Source organism: Crotalus tigris, unplaced genomic scaffold, assembly GCF_016545835.1.
Source record: "Crotalus tigris isolate CLP2741 ecotype Arizona unplaced genomic scaffold, ASM1654583v1 scf7180000020968.1038771, whole genome shotgun sequence".
In the NCBI taxonomy this organism is placed as follows: Eukaryota; Metazoa; Chordata; class Lepidosauria; order Squamata; family Viperidae; genus Crotalus; species Crotalus tigris.
Genome location: NW_024098284.1, coordinates 1 through 25,140, shown reverse-complemented (window position 1 = coordinate 25,140; position 25,140 = coordinate 1). Strand labels below are relative to the sequence as shown.

At 47.0% G+C, this 25,140-nt stretch overlaps 1 protein-coding gene across 1 annotated transcript; it reads right to left on the bottom strand.

The window, feature by feature from the left end:
* Positions 1-3,958: 3,958 nt before the first annotated feature.
* Positions 3,959-20,803, bottom strand: LOC120319826 (LIM domain containing preferred translocation partner in lipoma). Its single transcript, XM_039369099.1, has 4 exons — positions 20,751-20,803; positions 7,666-7,844; positions 6,011-6,131; positions 3,959-4,717 (listed from the first exon to the last, which is right to left on the bottom strand). The coding sequence occupies exons 2-4, from the start codon at positions 7,803-7,805 to the stop codon at positions 4,589-4,591; spliced, it is 390 nt and encodes a 129-aa protein (XP_039225033.1). The 5' UTR covers positions 7,806-7,844; positions 20,751-20,803; the 3' UTR covers positions 3,959-4,588.
* Between the last annotated feature and the right edge of the window lie 4,337 nt (positions 20,804-25,140).

Below are 25,140 nucleotides of genomic sequence, written 5' to 3'. Positions count from 1 at the left end.
GATGGGTGGACTTCAACTCCCAGAATTCAACATGGTTTGACTTCAACTCCCAGAATTCAGCATGAATGAACTTCAACTCCCAGAATTCAACATGCTTGAATTTCAACTCCCAGAATTCAGCATGCTTTGACTAACTCCCAGAATTCAGCATGCATGAACTTCAACTCCCAGGATTCCCCACCCAGCATGCATGGACTTCAACTCCCAGAATTCTCCAGCCAGAATATGTAATAGTAATAGTAATAGTAGTAAAGTTGGAAGGGACCTTGGAGGTCATCTAGTCCAACCCCCTGCTCGGGCAGGAAACCCTACGCTATTTCGGACAAATGGCTGTCCAGTCTCTTCTTAAAAACTTCCAGTGGTGGAGCATTTACTGCTTCTGGAGGCAAGCTGTTCCACTGATTAATTGTTCTCACTGTCAGGAAGTTTCTCCTTAGTTCTAGGTTGCTTCTCTCCTTGATGAGTTTCCACACGTTGCTTCTTGTCCTGCCTTCAGGTGCTTTGGAAAATAGCTTAATTCCCTCTTCTTTATGGCAGCCCCTGAGATATTGGAATACTGCTATCATGTCCCCCCTTGTCCTTCTCTTCGTTAAACTAGACATACCAAATTCTAGCAACCGTTCCTTATATGTTTTAGCCTCCAGTCCCCTAATCATCTTTGTTGCTCTTATCTGTACTCTTTCTAGAGTCTCAACATCTTTTTTACATCGTGGTGACCAAAACTGGATGCAGTATTCCAAGTGTGGCCTTACCAAGGCATTGAAGAGTGGTATTAATACTTCACGTGATCTTGATTCTATCCCTCTGTTAATGCAGCCTAGCACTGTATTGGCCTTTTTGGCAGCTGCAGCACACTGCTGGCTCATATTTAGGTGATTGTCTACTAGGACTCCGAGGTCCCTCTCACAGTTACTACTATTGAGCATGGTGCCACCTATGCTGTACTTGTGCATTTGGTTTTTCTTGCCTAAATGTAGAACCTTGCTTTTTTCACCATTGAATTTCATTTTGTTAGCTAGTGCCCAGTGTTCAAGTCTGTCCAGATCCTTCTGTACCTGAAGCCTGTCTTCTGGAGTGTTGGCTATTCCTGCCAGCTTGGTGTCGTCTGCAAATTTGATGAGTTCCCCATCTATCCCTTCATCCAAATCGTTGATGAAGATGTTGAAGAGTACTGGGCACAGAACAGAGCCCTGGGGCACCCCACTACACACTTCCCTCCATATAGATGCAGTTCCATTGAGGACCACTCGCTGAGTACGGCCGGTCAGCCAGCTACGGATCCATCTGGTGGTGGTTCTGTCTACTTCCAATTCCCAGAATCTCCCAGCCAGCTTGCATGGACTTCAATTCCCAGCCATGGGAATTCCCCATCCCTTAAAGTTGCCAACTTGGGAAAAAAACAAACATTAATGTAGTTTGTTTTGCTGCTGCAAAATGTTTAAGAACGAAGCTTTCCCACGGTATCCTATTTCTTAATCTCTCTTTGGGATCCCTTCTCATCTGGTTCCCATGTTTATTTTTCGACAAATCTATTTCCTGCTCGGCCAGATTGCTCTTCCCTTCTCCTTTTCCAGATCATTCTTCTCCAGTCACTCCTTCCCAAATACGCCCCCTCCAAAAAAGGGGGGCTGCAAGAGAGTTAAAAGAAATCGGCTTAAATCTGGGGATCTTCAAATTTGGCAACTCTTAAGACTTGTGGACTTCAACTCCCAGAATTCCCCAGCTAGCCATACGTTGTGGTCATAAGTTAAGGGTCTACCTGTATATTTTATGTCCCCCCCCCACTGCTGTGTCTCCTCTGTATGTATCTAGCGCTGATATAATACATTCTCTGTGAAAAGTGGCAATTTGAAATTTGATAAGCAGAAGAAAAGTGGTGCATTTGCCATTAGAAGCATCTGATTAGATAACATAAGAAGAATTAAGATAGAAGAATTTCAGGAATGAAAAATAACGATTCATTTTGAAAATGAAGAAGATCATCAGCAATGTTTCTAGAATAGAATTTCTCCACTTGGGCAACTTTTAAGACAAGGTGGACTTCAACTCCCAGAATCCCCCAGCCAGCTATGCTGGCTGGGGAATTCTGGGAGTTGAAGTCCACCTTGTCTTAAACTTATCCAGGTTGAGAAACAGTACCCTCATCCAGGGGTCTTCAAACGTGGCCCTTTGATGACTTGTGGACTTCAACTCCCAGAACCCTCCAGCAAGCCTTAGTTTACTCTCTTGTAATCCCTTCCTCTGCAATCTCTCCCCTTTAGGAGGAGGAAAAAACAACAACAACACCCCAGGCATGCCTGGCTGAGGAATTCTGGGAGTTGAAGTCCACAAGTCATCAAAGGGCCACGTTTGAAGACCCCTGCCCTAGTCTCAAGTCTTCCTTCACTGCCCATTTTAGTAAATTAGGCCCGACATTTCTTCTGCCAAAGGCACTGCTGGGGCACTCCGTTAAATAAAGCTTTGCAATAAATATATTCTTCTACACGACAGGAGCTAAAATCCGGGAAGGCAAAAAATCTAACCGCATTCAACGTCACACGTTACAGATTTGGCAGCATTAGAACTCACCTCCCACCCCACCCCACCCTGCCCCCCCACAGATAGCAACGAGAGAGAGAATAGAAACATAAGATTTGGAGGCTGACATACCTGTGCTAAAAAGTGGCTTTCTTTCAAAATCCCTGCACTTCAAACAAGTAGCTCCTCAGGCGACATCTTTCCCATTAAACCAGCGGTTCTCAACCTGTGGGTCGGGACCCCATTTGGGGTCGAACGACCATTTCACGGGGGTCGCCAAACAACGCAGTCCGCCATTTCCCCCCCCCTTTTCCTTAGCTGTGCTACTCCCTTTTATTCTATTGGCTTTTGAAAGCCTATAGAATGGACTCTCTTGAATAGAGTCTAATTCTATTGGCTTTCAAAAGCCAATAGGAATTGTCCAGGCTGTCTCTGCCCTGCTGAGCCCGCCAAAAGTCCCATTCTGCAAACGGTGCTGCACCAGTTGAGTAGTCCTCGACTTACGACCGGTTGGGGGTCGCGGCATTAAAAAGGTTGAGAACCACTGCATTAAACCTTCTCCCTGATTTGCTAGATGTTCTAAATGCAGGGAGAACTGCAAATTCAGACCAGGGTATTCCTGACAGGTCTGTCCTGGCTAGTTGGGGAGGGAGGATGACCCACAGCTTGGCAGAGGAAGGAACAGCGAAATTAGTCATCATTTCCGGTGCTGGAGGATGGGGAATTCTGGGAGTTGAAGTCCATTCCTCATAAAAGGGCCAAGGTTGAAAATGTGGGTAAATTTACTGCAAAACCCAGAAATAAATTCATACAGGTAGCCCTGGAGTTACAACTGTTCCTTCAGCGACCGTTCAAAATTACAACGGCGCTGAAAAAGGGGACTTGCGACCGGTCCTCACACTTATGACGGCTGGTCACATGATCAAAATATGAGCGCTTGGCAACCAGCGTTTATTTACGACAGTTGCAGCGTCCCGGGACACGGGATCCTCTTTTGTAACCTGCCCAGCTGGCTTCCTCAACGAAACAAGTCAGATTCACTTAACGACCATGATTCATTTAGCAACTGGGCAAGAAATGTCGTCAAATCAGGTGTGACTCACTTTAACAAAGGTTCCAGCCTCCAATTCTTATCGTTTTTTCCCCTTCTTTGATTCCTTTCCTTTTTAAGGCATTTATAAAATATCAGAAGAGGTGACGATACGGGGCTGGATAGAAGAGAATTTGGATGCGCAGCTAGTCCTCAAGTTACAGCCTTTCATTTTGTGCAGGGGTAGGCAACCTTGGCTCTTTTATAACTGGTGGACTTCAACTCCCAGAATTCCTCAGCCAACATGGGGGAACTATGGCCATGACTCGTGGACTTCAACTCCCAGAATTCCTCAGCCAACGTGGGGGAACTATGGCCCCCTCATGATTTGCGGACTTCAACTCCCAGAATCCCTCAGCCAGCGTGGAGGAACTATGGCCCCCTCATGACTCGTGGACTTCAACTCCCAGAATTCCTCAGCCAGGCATGGCTGGCTCAGGAATTCTGGGAATTGAAGTCCACCAGTCACAAAAGAGCCCAGGTCCCCCACCCCGGTCTTAGGCCATTGTGGTTGAAAAGGCACAGAGTGGAAAAATATAAAATATCCTCGAAATGAGGTGCCAGGAAAATATAAAATATCCTCGAAATGAGGTGCCAGATGTGCAATCAAAGGCATGCAAAGGGGAAAGGGGTGTGTGGCCGTGACTCTCCCCCCCCCCATCTAGGGACTCCCCCTCCACCCCGGACACCCCCATTCTGAAGTTCTCCAAACTTGGGGGCGGAGAGCGACACCCCGGAATCGAAATCCGACGTGTGTCTCTCTCGCTCCGAGAATCCCGGGAGGGGTCCTTTCCAAGGGGAGGGGCAGAAAAGACCCCCCTGAAAGAGCCCCCCCACCCAGAAATACCTTCCCTAGACAGCCGGGGTGAGGGGGGGTGTTTGGTGAAAGATTGCACCACCGGTTGTGGGGTGGGGGGGGGGACAGTAGTCCGGCAGGAGAGTCCCGGGAAGGCGTAGGAGCAGCGTGGCCGGGCGTCCCCTTCAGAGGTCAGTGCTGGCCTTGGCGGTCAGCGCCTGGATCCGGCTGGAGTTGCAGCCCTTGCAGAGGATGTGGCCGTCCAGCGGGTAGCAGCCCTGGTTGTCGCCCTCGGACAGGAGGCCCCCGCAGTCCTGCAGGGAGACACGGGGGGGGGAAGGGGTGGGGTGAGGGGCCGGGCCGGGTGTGAGAAAGGGGAAACGGGTCGGGGGTCCTTAGACTCCCCCCCCCCCCGGGATCGGACACAACCCGGGTGTGGCTCTCCTTGCAAGGAGGGGGGGGGGTTGAGGTGTGAGGCTGAAAAGCCTGGGCCTTGAGGGGGGGGGGAGGAATGGCCCTTCGGTTGGAGGGGTTGCAAGCCCGATTCCCATCTGCTGAGCCCCCCCCGGGGGGGTACTTGTAGAGGCCGAGGGTCTCCCTCGTCTCCCTCCCTCCCTTCCCTTCTTTCTTCTCTATGCCTCTCCTCTTCCTTCCTTCCTTCCTCTCTCCCTCCTTTCCTCTTCTTCCTTTCCTTCTCTTCCTCTCTTCTTTCTCCCTCCCTCTCCTTCCTCCCTTCTTTCCTTCTCTTCCTCTCCTCTTCCTCACTTCCTCTCTCCTTCCTTTCTTCCTCCCTCCTTTCTTTCCTTTCTTCCTTCCTCCCTCCTCTTCCTCTCCTCTTCCTCCCTCTCCCCTTTCTTCCCTCCCTCTCCCTCCCTTCCTCCGTCCCTTCCTTCCATTCCTAGCTCTTTCCTTCCTTCCTTCTTCCTCCCTCCCTCCTTTCCTTCCCTTCTTTCTTCTCTATGCCTCTCCCTCTCTTCCTTCCTTCCATCCTCTCTCTCTCCTTCCTCCCTTTTCTTTCTCTTCCTCTCTTCCTCCCCTTTTCCCTCCCTTTCCTCCCTCCCTCTATACTTCCTTCCCTTCTTCCTCCCTCCTTTTCTTCCTTTCTTCCTCCCTCCTTTTCTTCCTTTCTTCCTCCCTCCTCTTCCTCCCTCTCCCCTTTCTTCCCTCCCTCCCCCCTTCCTTCCTCCGTCCCTTCCTTCCATTCCTAGCTCTTTCCTTCCTTCTTCCTCCCTCCCTCTTTCTCTCCTGTTCCTCCCTCCCTCCGTTCCTCACTCCCTCTCTCCCTCCTTCCTTCTTCTCCCCTCCCTCCCTCCCTCCCTTCCTTCCCTTCCTAGCTCCATTTTTTTCTTCCTTTTCCTTCCCTTCCCTTCCTGAAGAATTCTCCCCCTTGAAGCCCACCCATCTCCCACCTGCCCACCTGGAGCAGGGCTCTTTTATTTCAGCTGAGGGCTGAACTGGGGCTTGGGCAGCCGTGGACTTAAACCAGGACATTTCGCCCTTTCAGGGAGGCCAGGATTCTAGGCTTCCCGGGAAGACTCTGGCCTCGTAAGGTCCACTCAAAGGGGGGGGGGGCAAAGCAAGAGAGGAAGGGGGCTGGAGGCACCAACCTCACACCGGTAGCACTGGACGTGGAAGTCGCGGTCCAAGGCCACGATGCGGACGGTTTCCTCCTGGCCCTGGGCGGGCATGATGGGCTCCTTGCAGACGGAGCATCGTGGGGCAAATTTCCTGGGGGGTGGGGGAGAAATATCCACAATTCAATATTTGGGTAGACAAAGAAGAGTCTTAAGCATTAGATCCCCTTAAACCCTGGAACAGATTGGATTAGAATAGATCCAACAGATTATTATTATTATTATCGATCATCGCACAGTCAGCCAGATGTTCAGACCGGATTTGGCATTTTGTCTACCTATCGCGTCCTTACCCAGGACCTGGGATAGGCAGATGTGGATGTTTGATGGTATTACAGATATCGTCGCAGGATGGAAGCAGTTCCTAATAAGGCTGCCTTTTGCAATTGACTAATAGCGAATTTGTCAATGCCAATGGTGTTCAAGTGGTGCTCCAGTTGTTTTGGGATTGCACCCAAGGAGCCTATTACTATTGGTACTACCCTTGCTTGCTTTGCCACAGTCTTTCTATTTCTATTTGTAGGTCTTTGTATTTTGTTATCTTCTCCAGTTCTTTCTCGTCTATTCTGCTGTCTCCAGGCACTGCCACGTCCACTATCCAGACTTTTTTGTCTTTCTTATCGACAATTGTTAAGTCTGGGGTGTTATGTTGCAGGTGCTTGTCTGTTTGAATTCTGAAGTCCCAGAGCAGTTTAATTTTATCATTTTCTATGACTTTCTCTATTTTATGATCCCACCAGTTTTTGCTTACAGGCAAGTGATATTTCTTGCAGATCTTCCAATGCACCATTGTTGCTACTTTGTCAAGCCGCTGCTTGTAGTCAGTCTGGGTGATCTTCTTGCAGCAGCTTTTATGGCTCGTGGACTTCAACTCCCAGAATTCCTGAGCCAGCCATGCTGAGGGGAAAGGGAGAGGTTTCCAAGCTGAGCCATGCTGGCTCAGGAATTCTGGGAGTTGAAGTCCGCAAGTCATGAGGGGGCCATAGTTCCCCCATGCTGGCTGAGGAATTCTGGGAGTTGAAGGCCACCAGTCATGAGGGGGCCATAGTTCCTCCATGCTGGCTCAGGAATTCTGGGAGTTGAAGTCCACCCACCTCTGAGTGGCCAAGGTTGAGAAATAGAGGCCTAGGCCAGAGGTAGGCCACCTTGGCTCTTTTATGACTCGTCGACTTCAACTCCCAGAATTCCTGAGCCAGCCATGCTGAGGGAAAAGGGAGAGGTTTCCAAGCTGAGCCATGCTGGCTCAGGAATTCTGGGAGCTGAAGTCCACGAGTCATGAAGGGACCATGCTGGCTGAGGAATTCTGGGAGTTGAAGTCCATAAATCATGAAGGGGCCATAGTTTCCCCCACACTGGCTGAGGAATTCTGGGAGTTGAAGTCCACCGGTCATAAAAGAGCCAAGGTTGCCTACCCCTGGTATAAGGGGAAGAAAAGGGATTCTCTGCCAGGCATTCAAGATATTAAACAAGGACTATAGGCCTGATGTTCTGTTAAACCGGGTTTCGTCCTGTTGTGTGAACTCAACCCGTGTTTATTTTTCCTTCGTGTATCCCCCCACCCCACCCCACCGTTTCTCCAGCCCTCCAGAAGCTCTGCAAAAAAAGAAAAAAAAAATCTCGCGTCCCACCTGTGGAAGTCCTCGATGCAATGAATGTTTCCACCGGCATCCACGGTGAACGAGATGCCGTCCAAGCTCCGGTTGCAAATCACACAGGTGAAGCAGTGAGGGTGGTAAGCTTTACCGGTGGCCCGCAGGATGCGCTCCATGATGGGCTTGGCACAGACGCTGCACTGCTCCAGGGTGTTCTGCGCATGGGGGGAGAGAAGGAGGGGAAGCGGTCAGCAACGGCGTTTTCGTGCTCTTTCCTGGTCTGAAGGCTGCTTTACTGCTTTTATGGTTTTGAAATATTTTAATTGTAATGTATGTTTTGAATGGCGAGCGGGCCAGAGTTTGCTGAGGTGGCTGTAGAAATCAATCAATCAAGCAAGCATTCAATCAAACATGCAGCCATTGTTTTTGCAGACGTCTCATGACCCAGCTAGGTAACGTTATCAGTGCTAGAAGGGAGGAGGAGGAGGAGGAGGAGGAGGAGGAGGAGGAGGAGGAGGAGGAGGAGGAGGAGGAGGAGGAGGAGGAGGAGGAGGAGGAGGAGGAGAAAAAAGACTATGGGGCCCTTAGTGTTCTCTGCGTTGGGTTGTTTTCTCACAGACGTTTGATTACCCAACTAGGTAACATTATATGTTAATCCTTTCACCCCAGAGCAAGAAATAGCCCGCTTTATTAGTTTATCCTCTCCCCAAATGGTGCTGGACAGATCATGAACTATGCAAAGTCCATTCCTGAGAAAGGCCGAGCATCCCGGCTCGCTCTCAGCACAATCCCGTCCGTTTTCCTTCAGACAATACCAATTATCAACGGAATCCATGTTCTTAGTTCTTCCAATCTGTGCAAAGTGTCCATATGATCTTAATAACAATAACAATAACAACAACAATAATAGCAACTAGATGACATTAGTTATCTATTCCCTGTTGTCCAAGACTTTTCTATTACCAGCCTCAATTACGTCCTCCGGGTTACTTGGTGGCCTCCCATCTTAATAGTAATAATAATAATAATAATAATAATAATAATAATAATAATAGTAGTAGTAGTAGTAGTAAAGTTGGAGGGGACCTTGGAGGTCATCTAGTCCAACCCACTGCTCAGGCAAGAAACCCTACACCATTTCAGACAAATGGCTGTCCAGTCTCTTCTTAAAAACTTCCAGTGTTGGAGCATTCACAGCTTCTGGCAGCAGGTTGTTCCACTGGTTAATTGTTCTGTCAGGAAGTTTCTCCTTAGTTCCAGGTTGTTTCTCTCCTTGATGAGTTTCCATCCGTTGCTTCTTGTCCTGCCTTCAGGCGCTTTGGAGAATAGCTTGACTCCCTCTTCTTTGGGGCAGCCCCTGAGGTACTGGAATGCTGCTATCCTGTCCCCCCTCGTCCTTCTCTTCATTAAACTAGACATACCTAATTCCAGCAACCGTTCCTTGTATGTTTCAGCCTCCAGTCCCCTGATCCTCTTTGTTGCTCTTCTCTGTACTCTTTCTAGAGTCTCAACATCTTTTTTACATCGTGGTTTACCCGGCTTTCAAACTTAGTTTGTTTAACGGCCGTTTCAAATTGGAACCGCCCTGAAAAAAAAGGGACTTAGGCCTGTTTTTCACGCTTAAACTGAATCACACCATTGTTAAGCGAAACACACGGTTGGTAAGTGAATCACACAGCTTCCCTGCTCCCCGATTTTGCTTGTTGGAAGCCGGCTGCGGAGGTGGCCAAATGGGGCTCGCTTCACCCAGGGGGTCTTCGACCCTCGTTAAGTCCATGCCAAATTGCTCGAAATTTGATGGTGCGACCTGAGAGACGCTGCGACGGTCGTTAAGTGTGAGGACCCGTCGTTAAGCGTCATTTTTCGGTGCCGTCTGTAACTTCGGCGCCTAAAGAAAGGATTGCAAATTGTGGGCTGGCTTACCGCTCAGTTTCAGGTGGGTTTCCCGTGGGGATGCCTCGACGGTCGTAAGTGTGAGGACCTTTTTTGAGGACTCCAGTTAACTTGGAACGATCCTTAAGGCAGCGGTTCTCAACCTGTGGGTCGGGACCCCATTTGGGGTCGAACGACCATTTCACGGGGGTTGCCAAACAACGCAGTCCGCCATTTTTTCCCCCCTTTTCCTTAGCTGTGCTACTCCCTTTTATTCTATTGGCTTTTGAAAGCCATAGAATAGACTCTCTTGAATAGAGTCTAATTCTATTGGCTTTCAAAAGCCAATAGGAATTGTCCAGGCTGTCTCTGCCCTGCTGAGCCCGCCAAAAGTCCCATTCTGCAAACGGTGCTGCACCAGTTGAGTAGTCCTCAACTTACGACCGGTTGAGTAGTCCTCAACTTATGACCGGTTGGGGGGGTCGCAGCATTAAAAAGGTTGAGAACCACTGCCTTAAGGGAACGCTTGCAAGTCAAGGACGACCTGCGTCGTCTTTCTAGGAGGGGCAGTTCTGCAGCGGGGGGGGGGTCTTCCAGAGGGGCAGGGACTATAAACCCCAGCATCCTGAGCCAAGGAAAGGACTCTGGGGTGGGGGAACCCCCCCCCCCAGAGGCACTCTGGTTATTCCCCTCGCCAGCATTTTGCGGTGCTGAAGATGTCAAATCACAGCTGGCGAATGCTGTTCGAGCCAGCATGGGGTCCCGACATGCACAGATTCGCATCTCGGGCCGTCTGGCGTGTCTCCCCTGTGCACCCCACGCAAATGTCACACCAGACAAGCACAACCTTTGATTCACGCAGGCTAAGCGGAGGGTTGCTACAGCCAGCGAGAAAGCTCCTCCACAAAGGTGGTTTTTTTCCCCAAGAGGCAATTGGACTTCCGTGTTTTTCCTTTGAAGACGTTTCGCTTTCCATCCCAGAAGCTTCTTCAGGTTCTGATTGGATGGAGGGGAAGGGAAGGATTTATACTCCTTGCAGACAGTTGGTCCTTTGCCTTCTTTTAGAGGGTCCTTGAGGCCACTTGGGGGCTTCCCTGTGTCTTCGGGGTCACCTGAGTGGTGCAAATGGGAGTTTTGCCACAAGGTCCCTGCAAGCCCTACGATTCTATGGTCTTGGGCAGGGGGCTGGACTAGAAGACCTCCAAGGTCCCTTCCACTGCTAAGATTCTATGATTCCATGATCCTGAGCAGGGGGTGAACTAGAGGATCTCAGAGGTCCTTTCCAGCCCTAAGATTCTATGATTCCATGATCCTGAGCAGAGGGCTAGACTAGAGGACCTCTGAGGTCCCTCCCAGACCTAGGATCCTATAATTCCATGATCCTCAGCAGGGGACTAGACTAGAGGACCTCAGAGGTCCCTTGCAGCCCTAGGATTCTATGATTCCATGATCCTGAGCAGGGGGTGGACTAGAGGACCTCTGAGGTCCCTCCCAGCCCTAGGATTCTATGGTTCCATGATCCTGAGCAGGGGGTGGACTAGAGGACCATGGAGGTCCCTTCCCGCCCTAGGATTCTATGATTCCATGATCCTGAGCAGGGGGTGGACTAGAGGACCTCGGAGGTCCCTTCCAGCTCTAGAATCCTATGGTTCCATGATCCTGAGCAGGGGGTGGACTAGAGGATCTCAGAGGTCCCTTCCAGCTATAGAATCCTATGATTCCATGATCCTGAGCAGAGGGTGGACTAGAGGACCACGGAGGTCCCTTCCCACCCTAGGATTCTATGATTCCATGATCCTGAGCAGGGGGTGGACTAGAGGACCTCGGAGGTCCCTTCCCGGCCTAGGATTCTATGATTCCACGATCTTAAGCAGGGGGTTGGACTAGAAGATCTCCAGGGTCCCTCCCAAAATCTGTTGTTCTCTTAAGTGCTGGCATTTTCCTCTCTTTTTCATCTATTCAGCTGCTGTTCTTGACTTGCTCCAGAAGTCTCTGCTCATAAAAGTTTGCTGCGGTGGGATAAATTGCTGGAGCTGCTCTGGAAGGATGACTCAAACCCACAGATGGGGAAGAGAGAGGGAGGGAGAGAGAGAGAGAGAGAAAGGAGAAGCCTGCAGTTTGCAAATGGCTTTTAAAAACCATCTCTGGGCACCTGATGACTCACTGTTTTTCCAGGCTCCCATCTTCCCCTTTGGGGATGGACGAGGGGAAAGTGAGAAGCGTCTGCAGAAAAAAAAGATGGATTTCGCCGAGCAGAATGATGTTTCTGCACCAGCAGAGGTGATTTTAAAACCTGGTTTCCCAGCTGAATTTTGCAAGGAGCCGCAAAAGCTCCCTGGCCCTCCTTGACAGCCACACATGAACATCTAAGGCAGTGGTTCTCAACCTTTTTAATGCCGCGACCCCCAACCGGTCGTAAGTCGAGGACTACTCAACTGGTGCAGCACCGTTTGCAGAATGGGACTTTTGGCGGGCTCAGCAGGGCAGAGACAGCCTGGACAATTCCTACTGGCTTTTGAAAGCCAATAGAATGAGACTCTATTCAAGAGCGTCTATTCTATTGGCTTTCAAAAGCCAATAGAATAAAAGGGAGTAGCCCAGCTAAGGAAAAGGGGGGGAAAATGGCGGACTGCGTTGTTTGGCGACCCCCGTGAAATGGTCGTTCGACCCCAAATGGGGTCCCGACCCACAGGTTGAGAACCTCTGATCTAAGGAAATTGCAGTGCTTTGCAAGCCAAGAATGGTTGCTGGAATTGGGGATGTCCAGTTTAATGAAGAGAAGGACAAGGGGGGACAGGATAGCAGCCTTCCAATATCTCAGGGGCTGCCCCAAAGAAGAGGGAGTCAAGCTCTTCTCCAAAGCGCCTGAAGGCAGGACAAGGAGCAACGGATGGAGAGATTTAACCTAGAACCAATTCCTGACAGTCAGAACAATTAATCAATTAACCAATGGAACAACCTGCCTCCAGAAGCTGTGGGTGCAGGAGGTTTTTACTGGAGGTTTTTAAGAAGCAACAAGAAGCAACGGATGGAAACTCATCAAGGAGAGAAGCAACCTGGAACTAAGGAGAAACTTCTTGACAGTTAGAACAATTAACCAGTGGAACAACCTGCCTCCAGAAACGGTGAATGCTCCAACAATGGAAGTTTTTAAAAAGAGACTGGACAGCCATTTGTCCGAAATGGTCTAGGGTTTCCCGCCTGAGCAGGGGGTTGGACTAGAAGACCTCCAAGGTCCCTTCCAACTCTGTTATTCTATTCTATTCTATTCTATTCTATTCTATTCTATTCTATTCTATTCTATTCTATTCTATTCTATTCTTTCAGATAAATGGCTGTCCAATCTCTTCTTAAAAACTTCCAGTGTTGGAGCATTCACCGCTTCTGGAGGCAGGTGGTTCCACTGGTTAATTGTCCTCACTGTCAGGAAGTTTCTCCTTAGTTCCAGGTTGCTTCTCTCCTTGATGAGTTTCCATCGAAAAGTTGCTTCTTGTCCTGCCTTCTGGCGCCTTGGAGAATAGCTTGACTCCCTCTTCTTTGTGGCAGCCCCTGAGATACTGGAACACTGCTATCCTGTCCCCCCTCGTCCTTCTCTTCATTAAACTAGACCTACCCAATTCCAGCAACTGTTCCTTATATGTTTTAGACTCCAGTCCCCTGATCATCTTTGTTGCTCTTCTCTGCACTCTTTCCAGAGTCTCAACATCTTTTTTACATCGTGGTGACCAAAACTGGATGCCGTATTCCAAGTGTGGCCTTACCAAGGCCTTGTAAAGTGGTATTAACACTTCACGTGATCCTGATTCTCTCCCTCTGTTGATGCAACCTTGCACTGTGTTGGCTTTTTCGGTTGATTGTTCTCGTTGCTTCTGAGATTAGAAGCAGTTACTGCAAATAGGGATGTTTACCGAGAAGCCGACGCGACTTCTCGCTCCGTAGCGGGGCCGAACCAGCAATCTGCTTTTGCCGCTCGCTATTCAGCACGGAATTAAAATAACAGGATCGAAAAGAGAGAAAGCGCGTCGGCTGGGCATCGCACGCACCACTCTGTCTGTGTACAATTATGGGGGGTGCAGGGGAGGGAAGCGCAAACAAATGGGCTGCATTTCAGAACATCTCCCTTTCAGGGTCCAATTTTTTTTCCCCCCTCCTGGGTGAAAGACTAATCAGCCCTTGGGGGGGGAGACAGGTGTTTTGCCAAAGTGCAGCTAAGTCGCCTTTTTCGTGTGCCGTTTTCATGCTCGGTACCTCGGGAAAATGACAGGCAGGCTGTCAAGAGTTTGCCTTCTCCCAGAATTGGTCTTATGCCACTTTTTTTTTGCAAAAGGGGCTTCTGAAAGCTTAAAGCTAATAAAAGAGAGTCTTTGTGGCTCAGGGTTGAAATGTGGGGGGTCCCTGGTGCTTCTCTGAGCTGGGTGGGGTTTCCTGCAGACGTTTCATGACCCAACTAGGTAATATCATTAGTGCCAGAAGAGAGGGGAGTTTGCGGGGAGGAGGAGGGAGGAGGGAGGAGGAGGAGGGAAAGAAAGAAAAAAAGAAAGAGAAAGAAAAAAAGAGAGACAGAAAGACAAAGAAAGAAAGAGAGAGAGAGAGAGAGAGAGAGAGAGGGAGATAGAGATAGAGATAGAGATAGAGAGAGAGAGAGAGAGAGAGAGAGAGAGAGAGAGAAAGAGAAAGGATTGTGGGGTCCTGGGGGCTCTCTGAGCTGGTTGGTTTTCTTGCAGACATTTCATGACCCAACTAGGCAATGTCATCAATGCTAGAAGGGAGGGGGGCTTGTGGAGAGGAGGAGGAGGAGGAGAGAAAGAAAGAAAGAAAAAGAAAGAAAGAAAAGACAGAAAGAAAGAAAAAGAAAGAAAAGAAAGGAAAGAAAGAAAGAAAGAAAGAAAGAAAGAAAGAAAGAAAGAAAGAAAGAAAGGAAGGAAGGAAGGATTGTGGGGTCCTTGGTGTTCTCTGAGCTGGGTGGTTTTCTTGCAGACGTTTCATGACCCAGCTAGGTAACATCATGAATGCTAGAAGGGAGGAGGAGGAGGACGAAAAGGAGAAGAAAGAAAGAAAGAAAGAAAGAAAGAAAGAAAGAAAGAAAGAAAGAAAGAAAGAAAGAAAGAAAGAAAGAAAGAAAGAAAGGACTGTGGGGTCCTGGGTGCTCTCTGAGCTGGGTGGTTTTCTTGCAGACGTTTCATGACCCAGCTAGGTAACATCATGAATGCTAGAAGGGAGGAGGAGAACGAAAAGGAGAAGAAAGAAAGAAAGAAAGAAAGAAAGAAAGAAAGAAAGAAAGAAAGAAAGAAAGAAGGAAGAAAGACAGAAAGAAAGAAAGAAAGAAAGAAAGAAAGAAAGAAAGAAAGAAAGAAAGAAAGAAAGAAAGAAAGAAAGAAAAAGAAAGAAAGGATTGTGGGGTCCTTAGTGCTCTCTGAGCTGGATGGTTTCCTTGCAGACATTTCATGACCCAACTAGGCAACGTCATCAGTGCCACAAGGGAGGGGAGTTTGCAGAGAGGAAGACGACGACGAGGAGGAGAACTATGGAGTCCTTGGTGCTCTCTGAGCTGGGTTCTTTCCTCACAGACTTTTGATTACCCAACTAAATAACATCCTCAGTGTTAGTCCTTTCAAGCCCAAACCACAACCCTTGAACAGTCACTAAACGAACAGTCACTAAGTCGAGGACTACCTGCACAGACAATATGGCGCCTATTAAACCAGGAAGGCTTCAGAAATCCGTTGTTTTTTTTTTTTTTTCTCTCCCTTCCGGCTCTTCCTGACCCTCCTGCGGGAAAACAGCAGAGGGCTGTCAAAGCCCATCCAGCACTGCCTCCCTTTCGGAAAGGATGGGCCGCCAGATTAATTAAACTCATTAAAAGAGCATAAAAACACTCGAGGTGGGAGAACGGGCGTGGGTCTCCGCCTGGCCCTTTCATTATAATTATTAGCTGGGTGATAAAATCACCAAGCCTGCGGTCATAAATTTGCAGCCGCCCCAGCAGGGATGTAACGCCACCGGCTCAAACGTTCACACAATTTGAAAGGGGGAAAAAAATAATAATAATCTGGGCTGTTTCAGAGGACAAAAAAGAAAAGGAACCAAAAAAAAACAAAACTCAAATGTTTTGCACGGCAAAAACCAAAGAGCCCTTTTTCCTGCAGCAGCGAGGAGGCTAGCCTGTCATGGAGAAGGCTGCCCATCTCTTTTCTCCGACAGAGGATGGACCCTTGCCGCAAAACATCTCACTGGGAGTTTTTAAGAAGAGACTGGACAGCCCTTTGTCTGAAATGCTTTAGGGTTTCCTGCCCGAGCAGGGGGTTGGGCTACATGACCTCCGAGGTCCCTTGCTGGAATTGGATATGTCTAGTTGAATGGGGGGAAAAAAAGGACCAGGGGGGACAGGACAGCAGTCTTCCCAATCTCTCAGGGGCTGCCCCAAAGAAGAGGGGGTCAAGCTATTCTCCAAAGCGCCTGAAGGCAGGACAAGAAGCAACCAAAGAGAGACGCAACCTGGAATTAAGGAGGAATTTCCTGACAGGGAGAACGATTAACCAGTGGAACTGCTTGCCTCCAGAAGTTGTGGGTGCTCCATCACTGGAGGTTTTCAAGAAGAGACTGGACAGCCATTTGTCTGGAATGGTATAGGGTTTCCTGCCTGAGCAGGGGGTTGGATTAGATGATCTCCAAGGTACCTTCCAACTACTACTGCTACTATTACTACTATTACTTCTCTTTCTCCTCCTCCTCCTCCTCCTCCTCCTCCTCCTCCTCCTCCTCCTCCTCCTCCTCCTCCTCCTCTTCTTCTTCTTCTTCTTCTTCTTCTTCTTCTTCTTCTTCTTCTTCTTCTTCCTTCACCACCACCTCTTCTTCTTCTTCTTCTTCTTCTTCTTCTTCTTCTTCTTCTTCTTCTTCTTCTTCTTCTTCTTCTTCTTCTTCTTCTTCTTCTTCTTCCTTCTTCTTCTTCTTCTTCTTCTTCTTCTTCTTCTTCTTCTTCTTCTTCTTCTTCTTCTTCTTCTTCTTCTTCTTCTTCTTCTCCTCCTCCTCCTTCTCTTCCTCCTTCTTCTAGGGTTGGACTAGAAGACCTCCAAGGTCCCTTCCAACTACTACTACTATTACTACTATTACTTCTCTTTCTCCTTTTCCTCCTCCTCCTCCTCCTCCTCCTCCTCCTCCTCCTCCTCCTCCTCCTTCGGTTGGACTAGAAGACCTCCAAGGTCCCTTCCTCCTCCACCTCCACCTCCTCCTCCTCCTCCTCCTCCTCCTCCTCCTCTTCTTCTTCTCCTTCCTTCCTTCCTCCTTCTTCTTCTTCCTTCTCCCCTCCTCCTCCTCCTCCTCCTTCTCTTCCTCTTCTTCTCGGTTTGGACTAGAAGACCTCCAAGGTCCCTTCCAACTACTACTGCTACTACTATTACTTTCTCTTTCTCCTTTCCTCCGCCTCCCCTCCTCCTTTTTTCTTCGTTGGACTAGAAGACCTCCAAGGTCCCTTCATCATCATCTTCCTTCTTCTTCTTCTTCTTCTTCTTCTTCTTCTTCTTCTTACTTCTTCTTCTTCTTCTTCTTCTTCTTCTTCTTCTTCTTCTTCTTCTTCTTCTTCTTCTTCTTCTTCTTCTTCTTCCTCCTCTTCTTCTTCTTCCTCCTCTTCCTCTTCCTCCTCCTCCTCATTATTATTATTATTATTACCATCATCATCATCATCATCATCATCACAGCTCAATTCATGAAATCAAAGCGCCAATGACAAATTTGTAAAGTTGCTAGACTAGAGTCTAGTCTAGGCTGGAAAAAAAAATCAAAATGGAACAACAAAGTCCAGTTCATCTCGTGAAAAAGCATCTTTGGGGGGGGGGGAGGAATGGAAGGCACAATGACGTACAGATAATCCTCATTTTATAACCGCTCATTTAGTGACCTTTCAGAGTTACAACGGCACTGAAAAAAGTTATGACCATTTTCCACACTTAAGAAGCTTTGCACCATCCCCGGGCTTATACGATCCACATTCAGACCCTTGGCAACTGACTCGTATCTATGACGGTCGCAGAATCCCGGGGTCAAGTGACCCCTTTTGTGACCTTCTGATATGGATTCACTTAACGTCCGGGTGACTAACTTAAGAATGGCAGGGATTCACTGGATAACTGTGGTAAGAAAAGTTGTAAAATGGGGCCAAACTCACTTCGCCGACGTCTTGCTTAGCAACGGGAAAATTGTGTCCGTAAGTCGAGGACACCCTGCGACCGAAGTTCCGTATTCAGGTCCTTTGGGGGCAAAGCTTTGATTGCATCGACCAGGCTGCCCTTTTGACTTTTCTGACTTTATCCCATGAGCATCTCTTCTATTGTGGGACCACCACCAGCCCCCGGTCAAGCAACAGATAATTTTCTGCTTAGGTTGTTTCCCTGTGAAATTTAAAAAAAATGGGGACCCCCCCACCCCCTGCTATTTGGCCACAAAAATCAGCGGACGGCACCAGCAGCAGCGAAGCTGATTTTACAAATGCGCAGGTGGTTAGTTAGCTTGCCTTTCTAGTTTGAAGAGCGAAGAATAAACAAGGAGATGAAAGAGAAAAGGTGAGAGGGCTAATTAGCCAGAGATGGTGGCTATTCTGGGTTGTAATTATCCAGCAGGGCGAAGATGGCTCTGCATGGCTGCACAAAATCTTGAATAGAACAGAATAGAATAGAATAGAATAGAGAAAAGGAATGGAATGGAATGGAATCAATGGAATGGAATAGAATAGAATAAGAAAGAATAGAATAGAATAAGATAGAATAGAATATAGAATAGAATAGAATAAGAAATAATAAAATAGAATAGAATATAGAAAGAACAGAATAGAATAAGAAAGAATAGAATATAATAGAATATAGAATAGAATAGAAATAATAAAATACAATAGAATATAGAATAGAATAAAAATTAGAATAGAATATAGAAAGAATAGAATAGAATAAGAAAGAATAGCATATAGAATAGAAATAATAGAATAGAATAGAATATAGAATATAATAGAAATTAGAATAGAATATAGAAAGAATAGAATAAGAAAGAATAGAATATAGAATAGAATAGAATAAGAAAGAATAGAATAGAATATAGAATAGAATATAAATTAGAATGGAATGGAATAGAATAGAATAGAATAGAATAGAATAGAATAGAATAGAATAGAATAGAATAGAATAGAATAGAATAGAAGCTGGAAGGGACCCTGGAGGTCTTCTAGTCCAGCCCCCTGCTCAAGCAGGAGAACCTACAACATCTCAGACAGATGACTGTCCAGTCTCTTCTTAAAATCTAAGTCAAGTTAATGCAATTTCCATAGCTGAAAAGCCTCCATTCTTTAATGATCTGCTTAGCTTTTTCTAGATTTTTTTTTGTTTTTGTTTTTCAATACTTTCCCCTCAGTACTTGAAACAGGCCATTCAATTCTGCAAGCCGGGTTCACCTGGCACGTTCACAAAGCTAACTCCAGGTTAATAAGTCCTGGACTTCCCACCGTTCGTTTAGCGTCCGTTCAAAGTCACCACAGCCCTGGTAAAAGCTGACTCCGGACCGTGTTTCACTCTTACGACCGTTGGGGCATCCCCACGGTCACGCGATCCAAAATTCGGACGCTGGACAACTGACTCACGGTTATGACGGTCGCAGCTTCCCGGGGTCCTGCCCCCTCCCCTCCCCTCCAATCTGTAAAGCCAAATTGTCAGTTTGCTGGCTGACGAATGGATGGCAGCCATCTATTTCAGGAGACGGATGGCCGCAGACTCTAAACACATCTCCATAATGGATGGGGAGAAAGTGTTTAAATAACAATAAAAGGGAAGATTTAGGGGGCTTAATAAAGGTCTCTTTTAAAGCTGCAGGTTGGCATTAAAATAATTAACGGGGGCGTAAAGCAAACCTGGTTGGAACAGGGGCGCAGGCGGGAATTAAGACCTCTTAAAAATTGCCGGTGACCCCGGCACTGCGCGCCCAGGCACCAGCCTCGACTCCGCGGAAAATGGGAAAAGTCATCGATCAAAAGAAGGATTTAAAAGTTTTAGGTGATAAGGGGGAGATCAGAAACCCAGAGGTTAAGGGAACGTTAGCAGGAGGATAATTCCACCTGATTAAACTTCTGTTCCAGGTGGCTGTTAAATGCTCAGAGTGAATGGAGAGGGAAGGTTATTAAAGGCGGAATCGCATCATAAAAGAGTAAAACCGGGCAGGAGATGTTCTGAGGCCATTTAGAAGACGGAATTGTCAGGTTAGATGATTACTGGGTGAGAGAGAGAGAGGGGGGGGGAAAGGAAAAATAGGAAGACAGAGAAAGACAATGACAGAGGAATAAAAGGAAAGGAAGAGAGAAAGACAGAGAGGAAGGAAAGAGAAAAGGAAAGAAAGAAACAGAGAAAGAGAAAGATAGAAATAGAGTGAGAAAAACAGAAAGATAAAAAGAGAGAAAGAGAGAAAGAAAAAGAAAAGGAAGAGAGACAGGAAAAAGAGAGAGGAAGAGAGAAAGAAAGAGGGAGAGAAGGAAAGAGAGAGAGGAGAGGAGAGAAAGAAAAAGAAGAAGACAGAGAAAGACAGTGACAGAGAGAGAAAAAGAAAGGAAGGGAGAAAGACAGAGAGGAAGGAGAGAAAGGGAAAGAAAGAAACAAAGAAAGAGAAAGATAGAAAGAGTGAGAAAGACAGAAAGAGATAAAAAGAGAGAAAGGAAAAGAAAAGGAAGAGAGACAGGAAAAAGAGAGAGGAAGAGAGAAAGAAAGAGGGAGAGAAGGAAAAAGAGAGGAGAGGAGAAAAAGAAAAAGACAGAGAAAGACAGTGACAGAGGAATAAAAAAAAGGAAGAGAGAAAGACAGAGAGGAAGGAAAGAGAAAGGGAAAGAAAGAAACAGAGAAAAAGAAAAATAGAAATAGAATGAGAAAGGAAGACAGAAAGAGATAAAGGAAAAGGAGAAAGAGAAAAAGAGAGGAAGAAAGAGGGAGAGAAAGAAAAAAGAGAGGAGAGAAAAAAGAGGAAGACACAGAAAGATAGTGACAGAGGAATAAAAAAAAGGAAGAGAGAAAGACAGAGAGGAAGGAAAGAGAAAGAAACAGATAAAGAGAAAGATAGAAATAGAATGAGAAAGGAAGAAAAAGGAAGACAGAAAGAGATAAAGGAAAGGGAGAAAGAGAGAAAAAGAAAAGGAAGAGAGAGACAGGAAAAAGAGAGGAAGAGAGAAAGAAACAGAGAAAGAAAAAAGAAAGAAAGAGAGAGAGGAAGCTGACACTGGTGAACCTCACCCGCTTAATATTTCTCTTCTCTTCAGCTCCATTCAGTTTTCTACACGGCCAGCCATTCCTTTATTACCTGCCTTTGCACTGATTTATGCAAATCAGAATACGCAAACATCCTGCCTCAATTTACTAACATTTAATAAGATTAAGGACCGAGAACAGCAAACAAGCAGCGAGCAGGATTTAAAAAAATCTAGCAAGGAACCCGTTCGTTGCCTACCTGGCAGTGTAAACACAGCTTCTTCCTGACCAGCCCAAAGTCTTGGCCTCTGCAAATATGGTAGGAACATCTTAGCCAGGATTGCTCAATCCTAACAACTTGAGGAGATCTCAGAATTTGTCTCAGAATCTCAGAATTGGAAGGGACCTCAGAGGTCATCTAGTCCAACCCCCTGCTCAGGCACGAAACCCTACACCATTTCAGACAAAGGGCTGTCCAGTCTCTTCTTGAACACTTCCAGTGATGGGGCACCCACAACTTCTGGTGGCAAGCTGTTCCACTGGTTAACAGTCAGGAAGTTTCTCCTTAATTCCAGGTTGCTTGTTTCCTGGGTGAGTTTCCATCCATTGCTTCTTGTCCGGCCTTCAGGGGCTTTGGAGAATAGCTTGACTCCCTCTTCTTTGGGGCAGCCCCTGAGATACTGGAAGACTGCTATCCTGTCCCCCCTCGTCCTTCTCTTCATTAAACCAGACATACCCGATTCCAGCCACGGTTCCTTGTATGTTTTAGCCTCCAGTCCCCTGATCATCTTTGTTGCTCTTCTCTGCCCTCTTTCTAGAGTCTCAACATCTTTTTTACATTGCGGTGACCAAAAACGGATGCCATATTCCAGGTGTGGCCTTACCAAGGCATTGTAGAGTGGTATTAATACTTCACGTGATCTTGATTCTATCCCTCTGTTGATGCAGCCCAGCACTGTGTTGGCTTTTTTGGCAGCTGCAACACACTGCTGGCTCATATTTAAGTGATTGTCCACTAGGACTCCGAGGTCCCTCTCACAGTTACCCCCTATACTATACCTGTGCATTTGGTTTTTCTTGCCTAAAAGTAGAACCTTACTTTTTTCACCGTTGAATTTCATTTTGTTAGGTAGTGCCCAGTGTTCGAGTCTGTCCAGATCCTCCTGTATCCTAAGCCTGTCTTCTGGAGTGTTGGCTGTTCCTGCCAGCTTGGTGTCGTCTGCAAATTTGATGAGTTCCCCATCTATCCCCTCATCCAGATCGTTGATGAAGATGTTGAAGAGCCCCGGGCCCAGAACAGAGCCCTGGGGCACCCCACTACACACTTCCTCAATGGAGATGCGGTTCCATTGAGGACCCCACGCTGAGGTCGTAAAGTGGGGCAAAACCTGCTTACCAAATGTTTCACATAGCAACGTAAGTTTTGGGCTCCACTGTTGTCATAAATGGAAAAAAAAGGGATGCACATTGTAGGTCCGAAGTTCTGATGGTCACAACTGTTCTGATGGACAGCCCTTTGTCTGAAATGTTACAGGGTTTCCAGCCTGAGCAGCGGGTTGGACTAGATGACCTCCCAGGTCCCTTCCAATCACAGGATCACCCTTCAGGCAAAACGGTCCCATTTACCTCCATTTGGCCCCGTGACCCCATTTCCCAACCGTTTGTTTAAAACCAGCAGTTCATTCCCATGGTTGGCACAAGGGGTTAGCACTTATGACCACAACTTTCACACTTAGCACCGCAACGTTCGCTCAGCGAGTGTTGCAGGCTTTGGCGAAACCGCACCCATAGCAAACGACGGGCTTGCACTTACGACCGTGGCATTTGCTTCACGACCAGAGCCTTCGCGCTTGCAACGTTCTGCTTAACGACCACCGCCAGAAACATGATAAACTGGGACGGGTGAGCTAACGGCCCTGTTTTACGACTGTCACGAAGAGACTCCGTGACGGTCGTAACTCAAGGACTGCCTGTCCCGTGGATTTGCCTTTGGAGGGAGTGAGGAACAAAATCTATACAACTGGTTCTCGGCTTAGGACTGTTCATTTAGTGACCCTTCCGAGTTACGATGACGCTGAAAAAAGGGATTTATAACTGTTTTTCACACCGTCGCAGCGTCCCCTGTGGGTCAGCTGATCAAAATTCATAGGCACGGCAACTGGCATGTACTTGTGACGGTTGCAGCGTCCCAGGGATCATGTGACCCCCTTTTATGACCGTTTCGCAAACAAAAGTCCACGGGGAAGTCAGATCCGCTTAGCGACCGTGTTGCTCAGCAAACTGCAGTGATTCGCTTAGTAACGAGGGTCGTAGAATGGGGCCAAACTGACTCGTAACAACGGTCTCCCTTAGCCGCAGACATTTTGGGCTCAGCCGCGGTCGTAAGCCGAGGACTTTACCTGTCCAATGAGCAAACTCAGAGACCCTGCAGGGGCTGCGCCGGGACTTTGGAAAGAGCTGCATTTTAATGAATTTCGTATTTCTTGTTTGGCAGGCAGTCGTTAAGGATTCTTCAGCTGCTTCGGGGACAGGAGCATAATAGTCTTTAATGATCCCTCCAAATGTGCGCCCGGCTGCAATCTCTTTCGGTAAATTACCCTCCAATTTGGTTTGGGGATAAAAAAACAAAAATAAAGGATTTAAAAAACGGGCCCTTGTGGGCGTGTTTGTTTGTGTTTTTTTGCAATATATATATATATATCATCAAGAGAAAAATGTGCCCTGTTTAAAAATCTTTCTCTTTACTCTGGCCAAAGAACCACCTTTATTATTATTATTATTATTATTATTATTATTATTATTATTATTATTATTATTATTATTATGGATCATCTCAGTTGTTGTTGTTGTTATTATTGTTGTTGTTGTTGTTGTTGTTGTTATTATTATGGATCATCGCATAGTCAGCCAGATGTTCAGACTGGATTTGGCCTTTTGTCTACCTATCGAGTCCTTACCCAGGACCTGGGATAGGCAGATGTGGATGTTTGATGGTATTACAGATATCGTCGCAAGATGGAAGCAGTTCCTAGTAAGGCCGCCTTTTGCAATTGACTAATAGTGAATTTGTCAATGCCAATGGTGTTCAAATGGTGCTCCAGTTGTTTTGGGATTGCACCCAAGGAACCTATTACTATTGGTACTACCCTTGCTTGCTTTTACCACAGTCTTTCTATTTCTATTTGTAGGTCTTTGTATTTTGTTATCTTCTCCATTTCTTTCTCGTCTATTCTGCTGTCTCCAGGCACTGCCACATCCACTATCCAGACTTTTTTGTCTTTCTTCTCGACAATTGTTAAGTCCGGGGTGTTATGTTGCAGGTGCTTGTCTGTTTGAATTCTGAAGTCCCAGAGCAGTTTCATTTTATCATTTTCTATGACTTTCTCTATTTTATGATCCCACCAGGGCCGTAAAGCCCTGTGAAGCGGTATATAAGTCTTTTGCGGTTGGCAAAGGGGCGAGAGGGGATCACATGACCCCTGCACGCTGCGACCGTCATAAATATGAGTCACTTGCCTAGCATCTGAATTTTGATCACGTGACCCCGGGGATGCCGCAACAGTCCTAAGCACAAGCAATGATTGTAAGTCAGCTTGTTGCAACTTTAAATGGTCACTAAAGCAATGACTGTAACTGGAGGACTCCCAGAATTCCCTTCCCCTTTGCTGAGGTTTCTGGGAGTTGAAGTCGGGTGTCCAGCTTGGGGAAAGCGGCATAAAATACGTATTTCCTTTTCTAATGAAATCTTCTTTGTTTGGAAAGGAATAAAAGTGTTCCCAGCTAAATTCTGGGAGTTAAGTCATCCCGTTCCTGGGAAACGTCAGGCTTCATTGTGGCTTGTAACTAAACCTTAACCCATTTTTCTGGGCTCAGATGATACTTGCTGACTTGCATGCACAGACCTCTGCCAGAAAACAACACACACCGTGTAACACCTTCGGAGATAATGACTCCGAAGCGCAGCACGTTCTCCTGAGCTTGCGATTCCTCAGACATTTAAAGGAGAATCGTTGTAGCTCCGGGTTGAAAGGACGGGTCCTTGGTGCTCTCCAACCTTTCCTGGCAGATGTTTCACGGGTCCAACTACTAGGGAACATCGTCAGTGCTAGAAGGGAGACAGAGAGGAGGAGGAGGAGGAGGAAAAGAACTGTGGGGTCCTTGGTACTCTCTTAACTTAGTGATTTTCATGCAGATGTTCCATGGTCCAACTAAGTAACATTATCAGTACTAGAAGGGAGACAGAGAGGAGAAGGAGGAGGAGAAGGAGGAGGAGGAGGAGGAAGAAGAAGAAGAAGAAGAAGAAGAAGAAGAAGAAGAAGAAGAAGAAGAAGAAGAAGAAGAAGAAGAAGAAGAAGAAGAAGAAGAAGAAGAAAAGAACTGTGGGGTCCTTGGTACTCTCTGCACTTGGTGGTTTTCTTGCAGATGTTCCATGGTC

Coding starts and splice junctions, on each gene's coding strand:
- LOC120319826 (XM_039369099.1), bottom strand. CDS start 7,805: ATGGAGCGCATCCTGCGGGCCACCGGTAAAGCTTACCACCCTCACTGC. Junction 6,132..7,665: donor TGCATCGAGGACTTCCACAG/GTGGGACGCGAG, acceptor CCCACCCCCCAG/GAAATTTGCCCCACGATGCT. Junction 4,718..6,010: donor TCCAGTGCTACCGGTGTGAG/GTTGGTGCCTCC, acceptor GTCTCCCTGCAG/GACTGCGGGGGCCTCCTGTC.